Source organism: Ictidomys tridecemlineatus, chromosome 4, assembly GCF_052094955.1.
Source record: "Ictidomys tridecemlineatus isolate mIctTri1 chromosome 4, mIctTri1.hap1, whole genome shotgun sequence".
NCBI classification, from domain to species: domain Eukaryota; kingdom Metazoa; phylum Chordata; class Mammalia; order Rodentia; family Sciuridae; genus Ictidomys; species Ictidomys tridecemlineatus.
The window spans coordinates 186,957,903-186,982,086 of record NC_135480.1 but is presented as its reverse complement, the minus strand read 5'-3'; the positions used below and the strand labels follow the sequence as shown (position 1 = coordinate 186,982,086).

General features: G+C 47.2%; 1 protein-coding gene across 7 annotated transcripts in view; it reads left to right on the top strand.

Annotated features, from left to right (window-relative positions):
• Epb41l4b (erythrocyte membrane protein band 4.1 like 4B) overlaps nucleotides 1-24,184 on the top strand; it is a 132,972-nt gene that overhangs the window by 23,027 nt on the left and 85,761 nt on the right. For all 7 annotated transcript variants that reach the window (XR_013438213.1, XM_078047926.1, XM_040283816.2 and 4 more), the window contains exon 2: nucleotides 14,237-14,341. Coding sequence is in view for 6 of the 7 variants with exons in the window: in XM_078047926.1 (XP_077904052.1) it covers nucleotides 14,237-14,341 (105 nt within the window). In the remaining variant the exon portion in view is untranslated. The remainder of the gene's footprint in view (nucleotides 1-14,236; nucleotides 14,342-24,184) is intronic.

Genomic DNA, 24,184 nt, shown 5'->3' with positions numbered 1-24,184 from the left:
CTACAAAGGGCTGCACAGATTAAATAGGAGCAGTCCCTACAGGACGGGGGCACTTAGGGAAGCTTTGGGTATGAGGTGGCATTGACATGCCTCACTTTTCAAATTTAGTTCACATTCCTACAGTGCAGGATGGGTGGGGGCAGCCATCCACCCAAACTTAGTTCTTTCTGTTCACGTTTCTTGGCTGGGTTTCCTGGGAATTTGTTGCATATTTATTGATGTAGAATTATTTGCTTTCAGAATTGCAAGGGTGGGAGAAATCTGCAGTCTGGCTGCAAAAAAGTAATTTGGCAATTTATTTTCAGGGCTGCCCTTCTTCCAACAGCTTGTTTCAAACTCAACCTCTGGCACAAAGACATCCATCATTTTAATTGCATGTTACTGTTTAGTCAGGCACAAATTTGTTTCATTTTCTTTTGCCTTTCTCCTGCGGTTGTAGGTGGTGGTGGTTGTTTTTTCCTGGTCCACCATAAAAAAGAAAAAAAAAAAAGGCCAAAAATATTTCTCCAAAGCAAGCACTTTTTATAGTCAATGAGTTTTTAGCCCTAAGATGTATGGTTTTCCGATGCTGCAGGTTTGCTTCTTAACCTCTCTGAAGCAGAAAATCGAGGCTGCCTTTTCCCCTTTCTTGTTCAGGTAGCAACCATCATGCAATTGTCTCAAGATAGTTCTAAGAAAAGTGTGTTGGTCTTGGGGTCAGAAGGCTCCTGTTCTATTCCTGGCTTTGCAGTGGCTGCCTGGCAACATGATCTGCCTTCTTGCCTTGTTTTTCCCATCTGTGAAACGAAGGGCTTGATTTCTAGAACATTCCCGTGTTCTCACCTAGTGATCTTGGATCCCATACCCAGGTCTGGTCACTGTGGCCACCTGACAATGTCCATTGAGGAGTTTGTTCTATTCCCTATCATGATGTCTTACTCTGTTGGCTCACAAATTGTGGCTCTTTAATTCAAGGTCAGAAGTTAACACTGTATCCCTCAGAAACATTCTCAAGGATAAAGACATTGTTTCCATGGATTAGATTGGGTAAGAAGTTAACTTTGGTGAGTTCAAAGCTAAAAATGTAGCTTTCTTTGTGGTGTATGCTTTGTTTCTTGATTCAAAGATGCTGTTTTCTGTGTCCATGAAATAAGCCCAGAGTGAGTAAGTGGTAGGGTAGCCCCCTTACAGGCTGGGCGGGGGAATGAGGGGTGGGGAGCTGGGTGCCAGCAGAGGTCAGGATACTATATTCTGTTTTAATAATATGGAGGAAAAATAAATTGTTAATGGCTTGGAGTGATTTCCTCTGCATCCCACAGCACTGTCACCGTCACCAGGGACAGAGGATTCCCAACCACAGCCTTGATGCTCCAAGGCAGGGCTTGGACTGCAACATGCCGACACCATCTTATCTCTCATCTCCTTTGCACATTACAAGGTTTTAAGTTTTTATTATGGAAAATTTCAAATTCACAAAGTAGGCTAATATGCTGAAATCCTCACATACACAACATCCATTTATTATTATTTAATGGAGTATTTTATGTTCTTTCTTTTCACAGTACTGGGGAAACCAGGGTCTTGTGCATGCTAGGTAAGCACTGTACCATTGAGCTACATCCTCAGCTCAATTTCTGGAGTATTTTAAAGAAGAAACTTAAATGGTTTTCTCTATATGTGATGCTGAGACTACAGCCCTGGCTGATGTACACCTTAATTTTTAAATCCTGCGTCAAATGGGGAGGAGCTCAATAAAATAGCACTGAAAAGGGGGGTATGGATCTGTACAATTAAAACAGACACATATACCAAATGCAACGTGTAGTTTATAAATATTTTTTTTTAAGTAGAGCACTCACCTAGCACATCCGAGGCTCTGGGTTCGATCCTCAGCACCACATAAAAATAAATAAATAAAATAAAGGTATTGTGTCCAACTACAACTAAAAAAAAAAATAAATATTTTTAAAAAAACTATTTATAAACTACACGTTGCATTTGGTATATGTGTCTGTTTTAATCTGTACAGTCCCTCCCCCTTTTCAGTGCAATTTATTGAGCTCCTTTTGGCTCAATAAATTAATTTTTAATTTAGTGTACTTCCCCTAAACAGAGTGAGTGGCCTTAAAAAACGGAGTTTTAAGGACTGGGGTGTAGCTCAGTGGTAGAGCATCAGCCAGGGCTGTGCAGGCCCAGAGTTCAGTCCTCAGCATCACATATAGAAAATAAACAACCCATTTCTAGGTGTTTTTTTTTTTTTTAAAGAATGCATATATTGGGTTTGGGTTGGGGTTGTGGCTCAGTAGTAGAGCGCTTGCCTAGCATGTGTAAGGCCCTGGGTTGATCCTCAGCACCACATAAAAATAAAATAAAGATATTGTGTCCAACTACAACTAAAACATAAATGTTAAAAAAAGAATGCATATTATTTGTCCTACTTTTGTTTCCAACTTAGGTTGATCCAATCTAAGTTGGTATCACAGAATGGGGGTTTCCTAAGAAGCATTTTTTTTCCAGTTGTAAAAAACTTTATGTACATGAAATCCTTTATGTACATACACACATGCCATGCACACATGAAGTGTTTGTGTATATGGGTGGTTTTCATCCCAGTTATCTTTTGTTGCATAGTAAATTCCCCCGGTGCTTAGTGGCTTAAGACAACCACCATTTATCATCATACATGGATGGATTGTATTGGTCCAGAATTTGGGGGCAGGGCTCAGCTGGAAGATTCTTCTGCTCCTCATGGTCACACAGCGGTTGGATGATAGGCTGGTTTATAGGGTGCAAATGTTACACTCACTTGTCTGGTATCTTGGCAAGGATGGTTGGGTGGCTGGCTCAGTGGTGACAGTAGACTAGAACATCTGCTTGCAGCCTCGTAAACATGACAGTCTCAGGGTCCGTGGACATTTTGCTGCTCTCTGGCTCTTCCCCCAGAGCAAGCATCCCAAGAGAACTGTCACCTCATCTCAGAAATCACAAAACATCACCAACACCACGTTCATTTTCATTGAAACTGTGCCAAGTTCTTCCAAGGGTAAAGAACAGAGACCCTCTCTCAGTAGGGGTGTCAGAGAATATGTGGTCATGTTTGTAAGCACCCCCTTTAGAAAGGACAATACACTAGTACCTTAAGTACTTGTTAAGCCCCCATGTCCTTGCTTGTCTTTTGATGGAAGCGGAGGCCCCTGGAGTGGAAGGTACTACCCCAAAGGTCATTCAGTGCAGCTCCTGTCCCCCATTCCCTTTCACCAGGGAAATTAGAGGACTGACTTGGTGTCTCTTCTTGATTACCATGTCCTGAGCTGCTTTCCTCCACCACACCCTTATGCCACAGTGTTCTGCCTCACCTGCAGCCCAGAGCAATGGTGCCAGCCATTTATAGACTGAGACCTCTGAAACTGTGAGCCCTAAATAAACTTTCCCTCCTCGAAGATGGGGGGTGGGTGAGAGGGAGGACTGAATGGTCCAAGGGACCTTTATGCTAGGGAGTTTGCCGTGTATTTCGTCAGTGCCCCGTCAGTGGGGGTGGAATATTAGGCAGCGTGCCTGATAGTAAGTGTCACCAAGAGTGCGAGTTGTCAGCATGTGCTGTTTTGGTGTTCCTCACTGAGAGGAGGAAGCATGCTATTTGAAGTGTTGGGTGAGACCAGTTTTCAGGGCAGCCAGAGTCGAGTAGCTTTAGGTATCCTTGACTTCATTCAGCATTGTGAGGAATGACCAGGACACTCGTCCCTTCAACTAAGGAGTCAGCTGTGTTTGGATAGAAGTGTCAGCAGACAGAAATTAAGGAGATGCCAGGTGTGCCCTGTCGATGTCAAGAAGGGCCAAGGATTGGGTGTAGCTCAGTGGCAGACACTTGCCCAGCATGCATGAGGCCACAGTTTCACCCCCAGGACTGCCAAAATAAGGGAAGGAAGGAGGGAGGGAGGGAGGGAAGAAGGAAGGAAAGAAAAGAGAAGGTCCACAGGATTCCCGTCAGTAAAGTCATGGTGGAAGAGCTAACTCTGGACTCTCCCTCTCTGGTCTTTGCAGCACATGGAGGGCCCCCACTCAGGGTCTGAGGAGGACACTGGCTGGCTGGGGAACTGACCAGTAGCGCCTCCTTCCATTGACTCACATACTGAAATGACAGCCCCTCTCTTTTAAAATGGCTCTTAGTTCCTTGTTGGTCAAAATTAAGTGTCGTCGTTTTTTTGTTTCATCTGACTTCTAAGAGCTTGTTAGCTGGGCAAGTCAGGAAATTAGTGACATGCTGTTTTACCAGAATTGGATTTCCAGGAGCCACCTAGACAGTGCTACGCTCCTCACTACAGAGGTGCGGCTCCTCTGTTAGTCTGTGAGCAAATACTCTACTTTCCACATGGCTGTGGCTTCCCTGCTCCCCAGAAGGAGCGGGAATTGCTTCCCCACCTGAGATCTGTCTGCCCTGGACCCTGTAGCCCCGTATGCCAGCCACAGCCAAAATCATGCACGCAGTCGGCTCTTTGTGTGTGTTTTTTCAATTGGGTATAAGAAACGTTCTTTGTTTGCAGGGTACATTACATGGGCTCAGAGCCCCAGAGGTGAGAAGGAGGGCCAGGGGAGTAGCAGGATGAGGTAGAAAGACCTCTGCCCTAAAGCTTGGGTCTGAATTCTACTTCTGCCACTTAGAAACTATGAATTTTATCACATGATTTCTCTGGGGCTCAGTCTCTTCTGTAAAGTGGGGTCACAGAACCCTTATAAACATGGGAGTACTTGTTAACTGGCAGGTGGGATTTATAAGCTGGACAGGCTGGTTTTATAAATCCAGCAGATTCTGGACGTGTCTGCGTGGTCTTGCATCACTATACTCATCAAATCTTTCTGATAGCTGAGAGGGTATTTCTAGTTCATGATAAAATGCCAAGGTGACTTAGGTGGTGATTTCAGATATCCATGTCTATGATGTCCTGTAGTCAATAGTGTGTGTGTGTTTATGATGACTTAGCCATATTGGCGACGACAATGGTATTATCCTCATGTTACTATAATAAAATTCCCGGAAGCAGTTACCTTATAAAGAGGAAAAAAGGTTATTTTGACTCATGGTTTTGGAGGTTCTAGTCTAAGATCAGGTGCCCCCATTGCTTTGGGCCTGTGTAAGGGTAGAACATCATGGTGAGAGGCCTGTGGCAGAGCAAACCACTTCCATCGTGAGCCAGTAAAAAAAGACGAGAGGCTGGGGTCTCAAAATCCCCTTCAAGAGCACACCCCCAAAGACCTAAGGACCTCTCAGTGGGTCCCAACTCCTACAGGTCTGCAGCAACCCCCAACAGTATCTCCCTGGGGTCCAAACCTTTAGTATATGGATCTTTGGGGGACTTTCAACCAAACTATAGCAATGACAGAGACCCTGAGGCCACTTAGGGGGTGGGTGTTTGTAATGGAGGACTAGATTCCTAGGGCGGCTCATGGAAAACTGGCAGATCAGCCGGTGGGGGTGGGGGTGGGGGTAGTGATGGTGAGTAACTGTGAATTCGCACTCCCTAGAGGGGCTGGAGCAAGCCTTGAGGTGGATCCCCTGCGGACCACCAAGACAGACTTGCACTCAGGGACACCAAGGACTTGGAGAGGAAGAAATTTACAGGTTTACAGAAATTCTCAAGCGGGACTAACAGTTTTTCTCTTTTATTTTTCCCCCACTTTTTTTTTTTTAAATTGGTGCCTTCTATCTGCATATACTAACGAGATTTATTGTTACATATCCATAATGCACATGATACACAATATAACGACATAATTTGGCCAATATGATTACCAACCATTTCCCCCCCTCTCTCCCCATCACCTTGGGTTCAAATGGGATCATTTGATATTGGCGATGACGATGGTATTATCCTCATGTTACTATAATAAAATGAGATACCTTGATTTTTACTAAGCATTTGACAAAAATTTACGTGATGTTATTCCTGTGGACCAGTGGGAGTCAAAAGGTTTGGGTTGAAGTAATAATAATCCCTTCGTTGGTATAGCACACCAGGCTACAATGTATGCTTGTTTGCTGTCTTGCTTTTTTATTAATATAATACTTTAGTAAGGTCGTCAGAGCAGGTGAAAGTATTCCCATTTTTCAGACAAAGAAGCTGAGACTCAGGGTTGCCTCAGGTCACGGTCCCATTGCTAGGAAAGTGGTAGAACTGGGATTTCAACCCAGCATTTCTTCCCCCTGAGAATCCCAGGGCACAGCCCCATGTGGGAGAGTTGTGTGCAGTCATACTGGGCTGGAAGCCACCAACACATAGGTGCCCTGAGGTCCTGTGAAGTGAGAAGGATACCCCCAGCATCACCGTTCCCCCTGCGGACCTGCCTCTGACAGGGCCCCGTGCTGTGACACTGGCATCAGGAACTGACAGATGGAGTAACAGGCTGGGACTCAGGACATTCTTAACAGGGTAGATCGCTTCATGCATTGAAGAACCAGAACTGGTTAACATTTTGTGCAGAAGAGGCAGAGCATTCTCATTCGCCATAAGGATAGGCCTCAGAGGGGTGCGGCTTCCCAAGCACCAGAGGTCTAGGGTGCATTGGAGCAGACTCTAGTCTGGAAGAGGTGATAGCAGTACTGGGAACCTACACCCAGGGCCTGGCCAGCTACAGAAAATCCCAACAGAGTTGGACTGGGGAATCAGAACTGGGATTCAGAACTTCTGAACCACGGGTGGTCGTGGTGCGAACTGAGGCTACTCCTTAATTCACTTCGGTGTTTCAGTTTTTTTTCAAAAAAAAAAGGTGGCAGAAGAGCAAAAATGACTAGCGCAGCGTGCTGCCAACAAGAAGCCGAGTAGTGGGCTGGGTGGGGCTCAGCGGTAGAGCGCTTGCCTAGCATGTGTGAGGCCCTGGGTTCGATCCTCAGCACTGCATAAAAATGAGTAAATAAAATAAAGGCATGCTGTCCACCTACAACTACAAAAAAAAAAAAAAAAAGAAAGAAAAGAAAAGAAAAAAGAAAGAAAAATGTTGAGAAGTGAAGTTTGTTACTTGCAGTTGACCCTGGCATTTAGCTTGAGGACGGGGACAGGGATGGGAATGTCGGAATGAGGAAGGCCCCAATCAACCCATGGAGGTGGGACTGCTGAGTGTGGTGGAGCGGACATTGTGTTTGGAGAACAGCGTGCTTCCCAGTTTCATGGAGCCTGGGGGGAGAGGTAACATCCTGTTTTAGGTTAGGCAGTATTGATAATGCAAAGTCCCTGACACAGGCTAGGGCGCCTGCACCTCCTTCCTTGATAGAAGCCTTTGAGCAGAGCAGTGAAGACCACTTTAGGCAATGCAGGGGAGATGGGTATCGGGGAGGAGACACTAGGGGAGCGGGATCGCTTGGGGCTGTTGCTGTGGTCAGATGATGAGCCACAGCCTGAACCATGAAGGGAGAGGCCTTTCTGAAGATGGACACACGGGGACATGCCATCCAATGGATGTGACCGTGCAGAGGGAGGACGGCCACATGTACCTGAAAGGAGCAGCTCTGAAAATCACGTTCACTGCTTGGGTGTCATAGTTTTACAGTTTCCTTTGTAACTGGGATATATACACTTGTTGAGTACACACCTTCCAAATCTCCCTGGATGCCCCACATCTTATTCTCTTGAGACTAAATGAGATCTGGACAGGTTAGCTTCTATCTTCTGTGTTCTTCCAGGACCTGATTTGACCTGTGAGTGCTGCCCGTGGGTCAGGCTGCAGTAGGGGATTGCCCGCAGCATCTTATCTGACTGAGGTCAGCATAGTTCATTTATTTGGGGGGTGGGGGACAGTTAAGGCATGGACACGGCTGAGAACCAGTGAGTCAGCAAGACAGGGACTTCTGACGCTGACTGGCCAGCAAAGATGGCACAACATCCGTGCCTTTCCCTGCTAGCCGCCTGCCCGCCCCCGCCCACCCCAGCTTTCTTTGGCAAGTACATACTTTTATTTTACACACGATGTTCAGGAGCTCGGTTCTTGTCAGCTGATGTCAGATCCAAAGGCACTGCTGCCGAGAGACACGTCGACCCAAACCCCTGGTGGCTGGTCCTGGTGGAAACTGATGTGTTGAGATGGGAGGCAGGAAATCGAGGGGACATCTGTGCCAAGAGCTCCAGGGAGGAGCTGGCCGGAGCCTGCTGTGTTTGGGGACAGACAGCTCACTGTGTTAATTTGGAACTAGATGCAGTGTCGCTGGGTTCCAGAGTGGCAGCCCTGACTTGGTAAGGCCCCTGTTCCGTACAGGGCGCTGCAGAAGGTGAGGAGCTGAGTGGCGCTGTGGCCTGTGGGCTTGGGTCTGCAGTGGATCTGGACGAGCGGCTCACCAAGGACTTCTGCAGTGGGGGAGGCAGCCACCCCGCTTCTGACTGGGTAACCCCTACTCCATGCCCTGCAGTGGCAGTTGGCATTTGATAAGCACCTGGCAAGCATTTGGGAAGGAAGGGAGGAAGGGGGAAAGGGAGGAAGGGAGGAAGGGAGGAAGGGAGGGCGGGCTCCTCACAGAGGGAAAGACCTAGTTAACAGTAAGGCAGCAAGCAACGGCTTTCCAGTCTTGTCATGTTGACTTAGCGCCTTTCGGAACTACTAGACAGCACTTGACATAATAGCAACAAAATTGTGTTTAGGTAAACAGCCTTGGAAGCGCAGGGTGGTTCCCCAGGCTCTCGTTCATGGAATACTTAATCTGAAAATATTTTAATGAGTATATTCTTCTTTTGAGGCCTGTGGCTCGTGGAGTATGGTGGGTCTGTTGTCAGTGCGTTAGCAAGACCCATTCAGAATGTGTCTTTCTTGGCCCCAGACCCCACCACCCACACCCCTGCTGTCCATCCACACAGCTGTCCATGCAGCCAGCAGGCATTAGGGAGCACCTGCCGTGTTCCAGCCAGGCACTGTGCGAGGGGGATGCGGGAATGGAGCTGGGCCCTGCCCTCGGGGTGCTTAGTCTGAAGCAGGAGTGAGGATACAGAAGCCCAGGGAGCAGCCATAGAAGGTGATCCTGTGTAAAATACGGCCATGAGCCTGCTCCAAGGAGCACAGAGGAGGGAGCACTTGTCTGGCTCCTGAAGAGATTCTGTTTGGGTGAAGCTTGAGATAACGCTTTCTGGGCTTCAGCCCCAGGTGCTGGATGTCAGGGCCGGCAGTGCAGGAGAACTGAGTTCTCTGGAGCCTTCTTAGGGTTGAGTGTGAACACCCTATAGACTGGAAGAAGGGGCAAAAGTGGGTTCAAGTGCAGAATGACCTTGATTCTCTTAATTTCATCCTAGCCAATAACCCGCTGGGGCCTGTGTTGAGGATTCCCTCCATTCCAGCCCTCATGATTCTATCAGATTCTTTTTGGAGCTGGAAGGAGACCTTGGGAATTCTTTCTTCCAGCAGAATTTGGATGAACCAGGAGCATACTTGAGGGTGTGTGTGTGGGGGAGTGTCTGCAGGTGTGGAGTAGAGGTGGTATTTTCTAACGGACTGGGGGGCCTTGCCACTTCCAAGACCAGTGGAAATGAGGGTCTGGCCTGGCAGAAGGGACCTGCTTCCTCACCTCCACCCTGAGCTCCTCAGACATGACAAGCCATGTCAGAAAGACATTGGAAAAGTGAGATTTGGAATGACCTGGGCAGAAGCTCATGCTGACTCTTTTCATTGTACACGAGTAGAACTGTGATTTTTCAACCAGTGTTCTGTGAGTGGAGTCATCCTGTGCCTGCCTGGTAGGTCCTGAATCCAAATAGAGAGACCCAGCTGCGGGGCAGGTTGGATTCGGGGCCAGTTTGGTTTTGTGGCCCTGTATATTCAGGGCACTGTGTCAGGAGCTGCAGGACAAGCCTGGGCTGGTGATAAGGATTTGGGGAAATTATGAATTGCTTAAGTCCACAGTTGGTGGTCCACCTGGGAGCACAGGGCGCCTGCTTTCTCCAAACCCAATTCCTCCTGCCATGTCCTGCTGATAAAGCTCTTCTTAACTAGTTCAGTCCCACCGGGAGACCCACTAATGAAGGTTGGTGCCACAGTAACAGGTGTTTCCTAGGGCTGACAGCAGTGGAGAGTCACAGGGCAAAACTACCCAGAGGATCCATTGTTAGGGGCAAGAAGAAAGGGAGGGGGGACTTAAAATATTTTTTTTTTGTTATTGTTGTTTGACAACTGCAAGGAGATCTGTGTTTAGGAAAACTTGGGAAGAAAACCACCCACAATTTCTCCACCCTAATACAGCTAATTATATTTTAACAGATTTTCTGTTTGTCTCAGGCAGTCCACAATACATAACACATGTCTTTGTGCGTACTTGGGATCACAGCTAGCCTATAGAGTCTGTTTACCTAACCTTGTACATTTTCCTTATTTGTGTCTCATCTTTGTAATTATTTTCCATAATGGCTGAGCAGTATTCCGGAGTGTCTGAAGGCCATCGTGCTGTGTCCCTGGGGAATGGGCTGGCTCCTCTCTCCCTCTCCTTAAGCTTGTGCTCTAGAGGATTTTCTCACACCTTCAGCCTTGTGTTTCTGTGTCATTGCTGCCTTCCAGGAGCAGTTCCAGGAAGGGGACTTTGAAGTCAGTAATCCAGGCATGCAGACGGTTTTGATATTTGTTTTTACTTCTATTTATTTATTGATAATATTTATTTTTTTCATTGTAGTTGGACGCAATACCTTCATTTCACTTATTTATCATTATGTGGTGCTGAGGGCAAACCCAGGGTCTTGCATGTGTGAGGCGAGAGCTCTACCGCTGAGCCACAACCCCAGCCCCTGATTTTACTTTTATTTATGTATTCACTTATTTACCTGGGGCTGGGGGTTAAACCCAGGGCCTCGTGCATGCTAAGCACACTACCACTGAGCTACACTCCCAACCTTGCATTTTTATATGTATCATGCAAATACAGATGTGCAAATAAAGCAGAGGTGTAGCTGAGCGAGTTATGAGGAAGCAGATGCCACTACTCAGCTCAGGAGACAGCTTCCTGCTAGCCAGAGCCCTCTGCGCTCCCTTCCTGCCAGGAGCTGCGGTACTCTGACTTTATTGTAATTGCTTCCGTGTTCATTAAGTTTTGTCACTCAAGAGTGCATCCAAGACATGACAGCTGGATTTCGCCTTTAAAAAAGGTCTTCTAGGGGCTGGGGTTTGGCTCAGAGGCAGAGTGCTCCCCTAGCATGTGTGAGGCACTGCGTTCGATTCTCAGCACCGCATATAAATAAATAAAATAAAAGTTCATTGACAACTAAAAAAAAAAATACACACACACACACACATATATTTTAAGCCTTTTAAGTTTCTTAACCTATAGGATTCCCCCTCCATCTCTTCTCTTCCCTCTATTGTTTGTTGAAGAAAGAACCTGGATCATTTGCCCTGAGAAGTTTCTAGGACTTTCCCCAGGCTGGGTCTCCTGGAGAGAGGAGTTGGAGCCAGAGGTCACTCAGGTGGGTGTTCTGCTCCGGGCAGTACACAGGAGCTGGGACCCTCCTGCGGGGAAGTGAGTAGCCACTGGAGCCCAAGCGCAGAACCTTCCTTTCATTAGGGGCTGCAGAGTGTTGAAAGGGCGGTTTCTCTTGTTCCTTCATTATTCGTTTGTTGGACTTTTTTCAGTAAAGAAAAACTCCACCCATCTGCTTTTTAAAAATAGCTTCATGGAGGTTCACATGTCCTACAGTTCACCCACCGAAAGTATGTAATTCAGTGGCTTTTGGTACATTTAACAGAGCTCTGCATCTGTCACCACAATTAATTTTAGAACATTTCATTGACAAAACGCCACTCCTTTTGCTGCACATCCTAAACCCCCCAGCCTTTAGCAGCCACTAACCTAACTTCTGTCTCTATGGATCTGCCTACTCTGGACATTTTAACAGGCACACGCACAATATGTGATGCTGTGTGATTAGTTTCTTTCATGTAAGCTAGTGTCTTCTAGGTGCCTCCACATTGGTTGCATATGTCATTCCTTTTTATGGCCAAAAAAAATATTCTATCAGATACATGCAGTAGCATTTGTTTATTCATTAGTTGATGACTATTTGGTGCTACTTAACCCTTTGGATATGATGAATAATATTGCTAGGTAGATTCACGTATAAGTTTTTCACAAACATATGTTTTTATTTCTTGGGTGCATGCTTAGGAATAGACTCACTGGGACATGGTAAATCCTTGTTTAACCATTTGAGGAACTATGAGACTGTTTTCCAATGTGGTTGCATGAGTTTTTATTCCCATCAGCAATATTATGAGAATTCCAATTTCTCCAGTGTGTTTTGCAATATCTTTTTAATCCTAGTGGGTATGAAGCAGCATCTGATTATGGTTTGATTTGCATTTCCCTAGTGAGTGATGATGGTGAGCATCTTTCATGTGTGTTTTGGCCATTTGTACATCTTTGGAGAACTATCTATACATGCCCTTTGGCCATTTTTCAATTGGGCATTTGTCTTTTATTATTGAATTGTAATAGTTCCTTATGTATTCTAGATAAAAGTCCCTAGCAGATGTGGTCCGCTCTCTATATCCATTTACTTTACTGACTTGTGGATCAAAAGTATTTTTAAAAAATTGCATCTGTGTTGAACATGTACAAACTGCTTTACTTGTTATTAGTCCCTAAATAATACAGTATAACAACTATTTACATAGCATTTGCATTGTATTATAAGTCATCTAGAGATGATTTAAAGTATACAAGAGGATGAGCATAAGTTATATGCATGTACTTCACCATTTCTATAAGGGGCTTAAGCATCTGTTGATTTTGATATTCTCAGTGGGTCCTGGAACTAGTCCTTCCTCAGATATAGAGCAATGACTGCATATGATTTGCAAAAATTTTATTGTATTTTGGGTTGTCTTTGTAGTTTCTTAGAAAAAAAAATTTTTTTTTCAGTGCCAGGGATTGAACTCAGGGGTAGGCACTTGACAATGAGCCACATCCCCAGCCCTATTTTGTATTTTATTGAGAGATAGGGTCTCACTGAGTTGCTTAGTGCCTCACCTTTGCTGAGGCTGGCTTTGAACTTGTGCTCTTCCTACCTCAGCCTCCCTAGTGGCTGGGATTACAGGCGTGCACCACTGTGCTTGGCTCTTGGGATCTTGATATCTTTTCAGAGTGTAAAAGTTTTGCAATTTGATGTCCAGTTCTTTTTTCTCTTGTGGCTTGTACTTTGGGTGTCTTATCTCAACACCATTGCTTAACCCAAGGTCATGAAGCTTGGTGCCTGTGTTTATTCTGAGAGCTTTAACTGTTTAACTCTCACGTTTAGGGCTGTGGTCCACCTGGAGTACATACACTTCTGTGCCCACTGGCCGCCCGTGGCTGCAATTTTAGGCAGAGTCAGTGCCGGATTCTTCCTCTTCGTTTACCAGTTTTTGTATTAAGGAGTTGCTTCTCTAGTATGAAACTGTGTGTTTCCTTTGTTGTTTTCTTTGATGCTTAGATTTAAACATATTTGCAATGGTGTAGTTTTTTACTGAGCTGGGTGCCTGTGTTCTGCTGGAGCCATTACTGATGTGTACTTTCTGTTTGTTCAAGACTTCAATCTTCTTGGAATGATTTCTCATTTGTGATCTCCTTAGTCTTCCTAAGGAGAAGCTGGGAGAGCAGCTACCACTAGACCTACTTTACAGAGCAGGAAGAGAAGCATAAGGAGAAATGACTTGTCCCAGGGCACAACCACTAATAAATGCGGGACTTGAACCCTGGGTCCGACTCTTTTTGTGCTTGTGTCCCAGCTATATGCCACACTGTCAAAACCCTGAGATAGACCTGAAATTTGAGCTTCAGTCCTAGTTGTATGGTCTTGATATGCAGGAGATCTTTTGTTCTTTCTGGGATTTGGTTACTTGCTCTGTGAGATATTGGAAGAGCCAGTCCCAATCTAGAATTCTAAGCAGATTTCCTCATGTCACCTGCAATGGGAGACAGCCCAGGTCTTGCTGCTCTGGGTTGGAGCCCCATCAGGAGCATCTGATGGACAGAGCTCACCATCACACACAGGTGTTTGTCCATATGGCTCCCTTTTTGTAAGGAGAGACTAGTGAGGGTGAGTGATGGTTATCCCCTTATATAGTTGACCTTTATTCTAGCATGTGATGTTTGAATTTCTTTAAGTATGAGTTTGTATTATACTTGAATAAAATAATTAAATTTGTAAAAACTTGTGTGCATGTATACAATGTAAAAGAGAGAAGTGGGTTTTGTTTTTTTTTAAATCCTTTTGTTTCTTATCCGGCTCTCACACTTTAAATTTTCATCTACCTGTTTGTCTTCCAGAAACATGCCAAAGGCCAGGATTTGTTTGATCAGATCGTGTACCACTTGGACCTTGTGGAAACAGATTACTTTGGCCTCCAGTTCCTCGACTCTGCCCAGGTCACAGTATGTATTGCTTTAATTTCATTTCAGGACAGATTGGCTTTTGATGCTAATTGCAGATCCACAGTTGCTAGAAATTGGTAGAGAAAAATAGGAGTAAAGCTGTGACACTGTTCCAGTAAGGATCATTGGCAGCTATGATAGTGCCTGAGTGGAGTACAGGCACGGTGCTGTGGGATGCTCCCCACTCCGAGACAGCCAACAACCAGGAGAACTGGTGCCCAGGATGCATTAAGGAAGCATTTCCGAGCATAGGGATGCACGGTGGACACATTTCTAGAGAATGTTGGAGGAAGAAGAAATATTATGGAAAATACTGCATTGGTATTGCTTTTATTTTTTAAGCAGCAAGATAGGCCTCCCCACCATCTTATACAGCCTGGCTAGGTAGGGAGAGGGTCTTGTGAAGGTGGCTGAGGCCCAGCCAGGCTGGGGGCCAGTCAGAGCAGGCTGTGGCCCTGCACCAGGACCATCTTGCAGGCTCCAGGAGGGGTACTGGGTCAGCCCAGACTTCCCTTGCTCTCCCAGAGGCACAACTGCTCACAGTGAGTGATCTCCACAGAGCTCAGAACCACTCTTTGGAAAGCAGCAATGACTTCATAGTCCCCCTTCCCAACAAGATATTTGGGTTTCAATGATAATTCACTCAGTTATCCAAAAATGTTGGTTGAGGGCCTGTGATGCACTGGGCCCCATTCTGAGCATTGTGGATAAAAGTGTTGATCACAGATGGTGTAAGGATAGGAGGGGACAAAAGGAGGCAGAGTTAAGCGAGGAAGGGTAAGAGGAGGAGTGGGTGCTGAGGCAGAGTGTCTTGAGGCAGGGGTCCCTGGGAAGGCCTTCCAGCTGGACACCTGAAGCTTCTCATACCTAAAAGACACTTATCATTACCTCTGGGGGACCACATGTGATAGCTGTTAGCTGCTCAGACTGGTGTCTGGCCATTGGGGCTGCTGGAGATGCCCCGCCCTGGGGTGGGCTATAGAGTGGAATCTGGAGGGAAAAGCCCCTGGCTGTAGTGCCCCCTGGTGGTCCTCCCAGGTGGTGCCCTGGGCATCCACCTCTGCACCTTAGGACTTCCTGTCTGCTCTTACCCCACAGTTGCTGCCACCTTGGCCACATGGTCCTGATTCCTTCCCTGTCCCTCAGTTGGAGACTCTCACTGTGGCCCTGGGGGGATGCCTCCCTGTTTTTTGTCTCTGCCTCCCCTTCAGTTCTGCTTCCTGGGAGTTGAGCAGCCCCGGACCCTGCCCTCTGGCCTCAGGACTGTCCTCCACATCCCTTGGGGCCTCTTTGTCTCAGTTATTTTCTTCCCCTGGGCAACCTCAGGATTCTAGCTGCTGACCCTTCTGACTATTCTGGGGACTGTTTCCTTTCATTTAAGCAAATCTGACTCAGATTTCTTTTGGGGACTGTTATCACTCCCAGATCCAGAATTCTGCCATTCCCCATTTCATAGTTTTGTCTCTCGATTCCGTCTTTCTGGCCCCTCTCCTTCTGGTCTTGGCTTTAAGGGGCCCTTCCTGTCTTATTCCCATTTCCCAGCCCCCTCCTGCCTTAACCTTCCTCCCTGCTGAGCCGATCCTCAGCTGTCTCACCGTGTCCTCCCTTAGCCCTCGGTTCCCCTGCCCCCGTGTCTGCTCCCTGGCCGCCCCTTCGCACGCAGGCCCATCTGTTTTCTCCGTGGCTTCTCCTGGGCTGCCAAGTGGTGCCGGAGAGTCACTGCTGTGCCTTTTGGCATCAGCAGAGATGACAAGTTCAGCAAAGTCCAAGCCCTGGACCGGTGCTTCGAGCCTTGCCAGCTCCCCACGGGATGCCAGGTGCCCGCAGTTCCCTTTCTAGGGAAGTTCTTCCACTGAGCCACACCCCAGCCCTTCACAGCTCCTCTAGTCCCCACCAAGTCTGTCCAGCCGCTGTCCTCACCTCCTCTTTTCTTGCCCTGTACCTCCAAGTTTCTCTTTCTCTCCATCCTATCTCAAGAGAAAAGAGTCTGTCTATTCCTGCGCTTTCTCTCTGTACCTGCTGCCACGGTCCCATTTCCAGCTGCTTCCTGAGCGCCACAATCAGAGTTCTCTCTCTGCTCAGTGTCCTCCAGCTGTCCCAGCATTGGGCCCCTTCAGCCTCCTCCCTGAGCCGCCTCTCCATTCTGCCTTCTGTGTGTCATAAAGCATGTGCTGTCTGTGGCTTCAGAGAATCTCTAGCCCTGGCTCAGGAGTTAGGTCTGGACCCTGTTCCTGGCTCTGCTGCTGACCCATCTGGTGGGCTTAGATAGGCCACCTTTTCTCCCTTAGCCTCAGTTACCTCATCTGTGAAGTGGGGGTTCTTAGACCTGTTTTCTAAGAGCTTTCCTGGTTCTCGGGGTCAGTGACTCTGGAGTCTGAGGGGGGTGGAGCAGGTGCACTTGCCCCTCTAGTTGGGGAGGAGAAGGTACCACTGTTATTTGAGCCAGTGCCTGTTATCTTGGATGCATGTCCCATCACCAGATAACCCCTCTTCATCCGCTCAGCTTCCCAAAGCTGCGGATGTGACTCCATGGCCAAAGACTTTGCTGTGAACCTCTGCTAGTGTGCTGTCACTGTGCGTCAGGAGGGATGTTCCCCGCGGGACTCAAGCATCCTTCCCAGGTTTTGAAGCCTCTCCAGCGTCTTGCTCTCTTGCAGCGGCAGGCAAGAGGGTGCAGGAGCAGCTGCCAGGACCCTTCCTGTCGTCCTTCAGCTTCTCAGCCACATCCTGGCGGTCCACCCTTCTCTCTGTGTGTGGCATGAGCTGTCCCCCCTCCCTGGAATGCCCTCTCGCCATCTTCAAGCCATCTCAGCTGTCCCCCATTCATGAAGCATGTCCCCAGCTCCTAGAGTGTTTTCCTCTATGTAAACCTGGAGTTTATTTGCCTTCTGTGGTGGTTTGCTCCCTGGCCTCAGGTTTCTTATTTGAGTATATAAACAAAACTTCATGACCAGGTCCTAAAGCTTAGGACTTCCTTTTCTTAACTTGGTGACTCCTAGGAACAAGGCAAGCAAACTGGTACCTTCTACTTTAGCCCCGGAAGGGACCTTGGGAGAGGCATTTGTCAAACCTTTACATCTTCTGGATAGTGAAACCAAAGCCATTAGACCCTGGCAAGTCACTTAGTAACTGGTACAGCTTGGACTCAGACCCAGGTTTTGTGATTTCACTTGTATGTGTTCATTCTGGTGCACTGTGCGCTTGAGTCTGTGCCTATCTGTAAAGTGGAGTCACACCTATTTCACAGAGAAATTGAGGAGCCCACAGTGGGTTAATGGATGAGAATAGATTTATAGTATGGGTTTCTTAGTATATTTTGTGTTGCTATAATAAAATACCTGAGGCTGAGTACTTTCTAAAGAAGTCTACTTAGCTGGATGTGGTGGTGCACACCTGTAATCCATTGACTTGGGACTGAGGCAGAAGGATTGCAAGTTTGAAGCCAGCTTGGGTAATTTAACAAGACCGTGTCTCAAAATAAAAAGGGCTGGGCTAGGGATATGGCTCAGTGGTAGAGTGTCCTGAGCTCAATCCCAAATACTGCAAGGGAGAAAAAAAGTCTATTTAACTCACAGTTTTAGTAGCTGAAAGACCAGGATTTGGTGGCCCCATCTGGTTGGCCTCTGGTGAGGGCCTTCTGACTATATCACAACATGACGGAGAAGCAGGAAGGGAAATGACTATATGCAGAAGGAGCCATGTGCATGGGGTAACTTTGCTTTACAATAACCCAGTCTTTAAGAATTAATCCAGTCTGGAGAGACCTAACCCATTCTTACCAGGCAGGCACTAGCCATAGGCCCCACCTCTTATTTTATTTATTTGTTTTTTATGTGGTGCTGAGAATCGAACCCAGGGCCTCACAGGTGCTAAGTGAGCACTCTACCACTGAGCCACACCCCCAGCCCTAGGCCCCACCTCTTAAGGGTCCCACCACCTCAACCCCACCACACTAGGGACCAGGCTTCCATCACCTGAACCTTGGAGAGACAAACCACACCCAGACCATAGAAATCTCCTCTCCCTAGCTGGGCAGGCTGCTAGGGGCCAGGGTCCTCACGGGTGGGCACACTGAGAAGGGTATGGTAGCTGGGACGTGTGAGCCTGTGCTGTGTAGGGGAGAAATGGCAGCACATTTAAACAAGACCCCTTTGGGAGAATCTGCTGAGATGGCCGATGGGGTGACATCCATTTCACAGGGCCTGGGAGGTGACTGGATGTCATAGAGATGTATCTGGGGAAAGCAGACTAACAGATGGGAACACAAAAGGAAACGGTTCACTTGGCCCTTGGCTTACTGCCCCACAATTGAGGCTCTTTCCTATATATACACCCTCGTGTAGCCCCTGACATGAGGACCAGCAGGTAGTGGCAGGGCTTTTGGCACAGCTGTCTGTATACCCAGCTTATACCTCCAGCTCCCTGAAAGAGCCAGGCCTGGTTTCCATAGTGCCCTGCCCAGCCTTGAAGCAACCGTCAAAGCCTGTTGGCATCATCTATTTTTAGCAATCGGAGCTGGGACCTCATGTTTCCTTTTCCTTGTTAGAAGGGAAGGCCATCCAGGGTCCCCACTCTGTGGCTCTCACTTTGGTGCACCTCAGAGCAGGGGCTGGGAGTCTAATTTGCATGTCAGAGCTTGCTTCTCCAATGCCAAGGGCTCTGGCCTCCATGCCCCTCCAGCTTTCACACTGCCTGGTCCTGGTAGCTGCTGTTTACTGAGCTCCACCCTGAACCAGGCATTGAATTAAGGGCTCTGTATAACTCTTATTTAACATTCATGACTGATCTGTAAAGCTGACCCATTGTACAGGTGACGAATTTGCAACTCAGAGACATTAGGAACCTAGTAAAGGTTAAAATAAGGACAATGCCAGAACTCATTCCATTTGGTCTCATTCCAAAACCCAGCACATTCCACTGAACTGTTCTGGTTTCATGCTGTTCATGGCGTGCGCGTGTGCACGTGCACGCATACACACACACACACACACACACACACACACACACACAGTAGGAAAAAGCACTTTCCCACTTTGACTTCGAACTTACCTAAGGCCATGCTTTGTAGTTGCAGACATTGCCCCTGCCTGCCACATTTCTGGTGGGGGACACAGAGACAAGTAGTCCCTTGGAGTATGTCATGATCAGTTGCCTAGTGGAGGGTATCTAAGCCTCTGTGTAAGCCTGGAGGAGAGACTGTTATGTAATCAACAAGCCGATGTGGTAGCAGAGAAGAAAGTGAACCCTGATGTGGTCCCCAGAGTGGGAGAGGGGTTTGCCACGTGGTACTCTTGGGTGGGGGTAATAATAACAATCCCACCAAGCTGGAGTCTCCCTCCTCTTCTTGGGGGCAGGTGTTCTTCAGGGTTGATGCGGCCACCATAAATCTTTCTCCTAAGCCCCTTCCCAATAGGAATAGGGAGCATTTTATAGCAGTACATTTGCAGCAAGGAAATCAGAAAAAATAATTGAGACTTTGAAGACTGTCACACGTTTTTTTCCTCTGGGCTTTGCAGCACAGACCCTGGGCTGCACATAGATGGTAGCTCCTGGAAAGGCTTGATGGGTGCCACAGGGACTCCAGCTCCCTTGGCTTCGCTCTGCTTATTTCTTGGAAGGTCACCACATTTGCTGCTTGTACAGAGGGCTCTGCTGAGTGTTCCTGCCATTTCAGATGTGACTGTAGGAAGAAAAGGAGCAGGGCTGCCAATATAGCTTGTGGGTAGAGCGCTTGCCTAGCATGCACCAGGCCCCTGGGTTCAATCCCTAGCATCCCAAAAAGAAAAAAAGGAAGAAATGAGTAAGTCCTCAGGGTTGGAAGAGGGGAAGTAGGAGAGTGTAAGTGCTGTTGGTGGGATCTGTGTTACCTGAAGAAAATCAGACCTCTCATTCTATCTGCTTGGACAATTTAGTACAATTCCTGCAGATACTCAGTTGATCCTTCCAGAGTGTTGGGGCAGCTCAGCTAATGGCTGAGGAAGCTCAGGCCCTTGCTCGTGGCCATCCACCAGGGAGTAGCAAAGCTGGGACTTCAACTCTGGTCTGTTCCTCCTTCCCTTGTAGTACTAAGAGGTGTCAGATGGCTCAGTGCCATAGGCCTCCAGCAGCCCATCTGAATGCTGGCAGTGAGAGGCCAGCGAGTGTTTCCCTGCCCACATGCAAATATCAGTATGGAATGGATGGCTACTGAAGGGGTCTCTGCAGTGGACTTAGACAAACTCCCAAGGGAAAACCCCAAGGAGCTGTGAGTCTGTGGCTTCGTCCTGGATGGGTAGAGAAGGTGGTTTGTACTGGGGAACCCTTGAGTGGAATCCAGTGTGGGTTGGAATCCTGCCTCCCCTCTTCTTACGGACTTACCTCCTACAACCTCTTCAGAGCCACCTCCATCTGCCCTGAGACCCAGTGAGGTGACCAATGTGACACAGTGGACTCCAGAAGTGCTCCTCCCCTTCCTTCTCTGTTCACCCTTTAGATACGATTACCTCTTCAGGTTCCTTGCAAATCTACTGAACCACCATCTAGATGCTCTTTAGAAGTCAAGAAAATCTACAGGTACTTCTGATCTCTATCACTCGGGGCTTAATGGCGAGGGCCCTGGGGATATGGAAACGGGGATTTCCAACCCTCTTGAACTCCTGGGCTTTTCTCAGGCAGCGTGGTTCCAGGGCTTCTGTGTAGACCGTTAAATTCTCCATCCAGCCTGTGTGTGTCGTATTTCCTGGGCTGATGTACTGTTAGAACAGATGGGCTTTGCCAGGATCATCTCACACATCTTGATTTATGGGAAGGGCTTTGCCAGAAGGACTTGGATGACAAATTCAGATCAGAAGCCACCTTGCTAACTGTGTTTTGAGTTAAACGTCTTGCCATTTGAACTCAGAGGTGCATCTGTCTGTCTGCAGTGACTGGTTTAATGGTCTGTTGAGAGGGCTGGAGCCATTTACCTTGGCCTTGACTGACAGGTGGCCTGGTTATATTTAGCCAGGAACAGGTGAACATCCCAGACGGGTCCTGCTGCTACTGAATACAGTCCTCAAAGCCGCACATAGGTTGCAATTTACTGAATGCCACATCGGGCTTTCATTGTCCCGGTATTCGAGTGACAGGGGGTCTTGTGGGATAAAATACGTGTGATCAGCCCTTGGTGAGCTCCTGTAGCTGTGAAGAAAGTCAGGTCATTTTGAGCTGGTTGGATACAAGACAGGTTTTATCATCTCTCGTTTTTATGATTGTGACTGGGTTTCTTATACCTCTGATGTGAGCCATCAAAATCCACTCTGGAGACCCCTGAGGGGTCAAGGAGCTTCAAAATGAAGCCATTTTCTAATTTCTTTCTTAGCTTGGTGAGCCCCAGGCTTTTCACAGACCTACATGCTGATAGGTCCTGCTTTGGGCAGAAAGGGTGGAACCCAGCCCCACAGTGGACAAGGGACATTCACGAGTAGTGTAGCCCTACCCTAGAGCTGTCTGCTGCCCAGAGGGACAGCTGGCCTGAGGATCTAGCCATGATCTGCCTGTGTGATAACCCTAGCCACAGACATTTGGCCACTTTGCCTCTTGGACTAGCCCATAAAACCTGAAATTGCTTGAGATTTTGCAGAACTCAAAATAGCTATTTTTCAGAGGGTTTGTAGATGATTTGAGATCATCAGGGCCTCTTCCCGGATAGGAGCTGATGCAGAAGACTTCAGTTCTGAATATTTAATGGACACACTAGGAGTTTTTATAAAACATGGATGCTCTGAGACTCCTGTTAATGAGTCTTGGGTGAGAGCCGGGTGTTGACTTCTTGAAAGTTTCTCTGATGACTGGCATACACAGCCGGCGTTGAGAACCTCTGCCAAAGGAAAAAGCCACATGGATTGGACTTGGGTGGAGATTAGAGTTTGACAGGGGAGAGGAAAGGTGGGTGTCAGTGTGGTCTATTCAGCATTAACGGTAAGGAGATTTGAGAAAGGAAGGAAGGAAAGGGGACAAACTCCTTTGAGCTGTGAGCCACGGGGCTGCTGAGACAGTCTGGTTGCAGGGAGAACTTTCTTTACATGGTAATGGTGAATTCATTTAAGTACAGATTTAGTCATAGCCATTAGCATGATACATAGCTGGAGAGTAAATATGTTTTTCTTTTTTTAGTATAGGGGATCGAACTCTGGGGTACCTAATCACTGAGCCACATCCACAGCCCTTTTTATTTTTTGTTTTTAAAATTTTGAGACAGGGTCTCACTAAGGTGCTTAGAGCCTTGCTAAGTTGCTGAGGCTGGCTATGAACTTGCCATCTTTCTGCCTCAGCCTCCTGAGTCACTGGGATTACGTGCCTGCACCACCGTGCCTGGCAAGTAAATATGCTTATATCCAATCTGTCTCCCCAGAGCAAAGGGTGGGGTTATCAGCCTGCTTGAGTATCGCAGTGATATCTAATGCTCATGAGGCAAACACATTGTCAAAAACTGCCAGGTGGGCAAATGATAAGTGCATATAGAAGTGACAAACCAGCCCATCCCCTGCGAATAATCATCTCATTAAATTAGAGAGAGAGAAGTAAATGACATTCACAGCCCCACTATCCAAAAACAACCCCTATCCTTCTGGATATATCTTGACAGAAAATAATAATTTCACATAAATTGAACCAACCCGATTTTCTCCCTCATCTAACATTGTGCTATGGCTCTCTTGCCACCTATCAATAAATATAGGCCTACGTCAGTTTTAAATAGTATTTCATTACATGGATGAGCCATTTTTTAATCCGCCTTTGTTGATGGACATTTAGGTCATTTCCAATTCAGAGCTTTTAACAATGAGATAAAGCGTCCTTTACGTGAGCCTTTGAGATATGCATCCTGCTGCGGTGATCTGCTTCTTTTATTACACGCTTGCCTAGCCGGGAGTGGAGATGACAAAAGCCCACGTTCTGCCCGAGGGCTGCTCTCGGGCTTATTGTATTATAATTCATGTGTTATTTGCTTTTGTGTTTCCTTGCCCCTCCTCCCATGCACTCATAAGGGGCTCTGTGGTTAGGGGTAGAGTACCCTGGACTCATTTAGCCCCGCCTTTTCTCATTATTAGAATATACAGAGCTTAGATTGCTTCTGAAAGTCCCTGGCTGTCAGCAGAAGGGCCTCTGGTTCTGAAGAGCTGGCGAGAAACCCACTCCAGCTGTGTCACTCCGACTGATTTTCTAACAGTGAGGTTCCAACGTGTATGGAATTTGCTTAAAAGTGATGGGTTACATCCCTAGCTTGCCTCACTTAAAAAATAAATCATACTTAACCTGTATTTATTTCTCAATCTAATAATGGCGTGCCTAGGACCACACCTGTGCCTGTCTCAGGAAGTACACAAATGATGGGGTGCAGGGTCCTTGGCCTCCAGGGGCTGGGTTCCAAGGGGCTCACAGTACAGATGGTCCCTGACTTACGACGGGTCGCTGTCAGGAGGGTGTGAAAGCGATAGGCCTTCAGTAGAAACTGTACCTCCGCTTTCGGATGTTGAGCTTTCACGGGGCTAACGATACTCGATAACAGTAATCTCTCCAGGTCCTGGGCAGTGGCAGCAAGCCTCGGCTCCCAGGCAACCACACGATCACAAGAGTAAACAACCGATAGTCAGTCGAGAGCGTGCAGCGTTGCTAAGCTCTGATGTGCAGGAGGTTGGATTATTAAATGCAATTTCAACCTACAGTGTTTTCAATTTACAATGAATTTACCCAGGCATTGCCCCATCATAAAATGAGGAACATCTGTATAATGTTCCTAAATATAGCTTTCCTTGGGAAGCCGCTGAGCTTCCTCAGAACTGTTGTATCCTCAACTTTGCCATTATAGAGACACCTTTATTT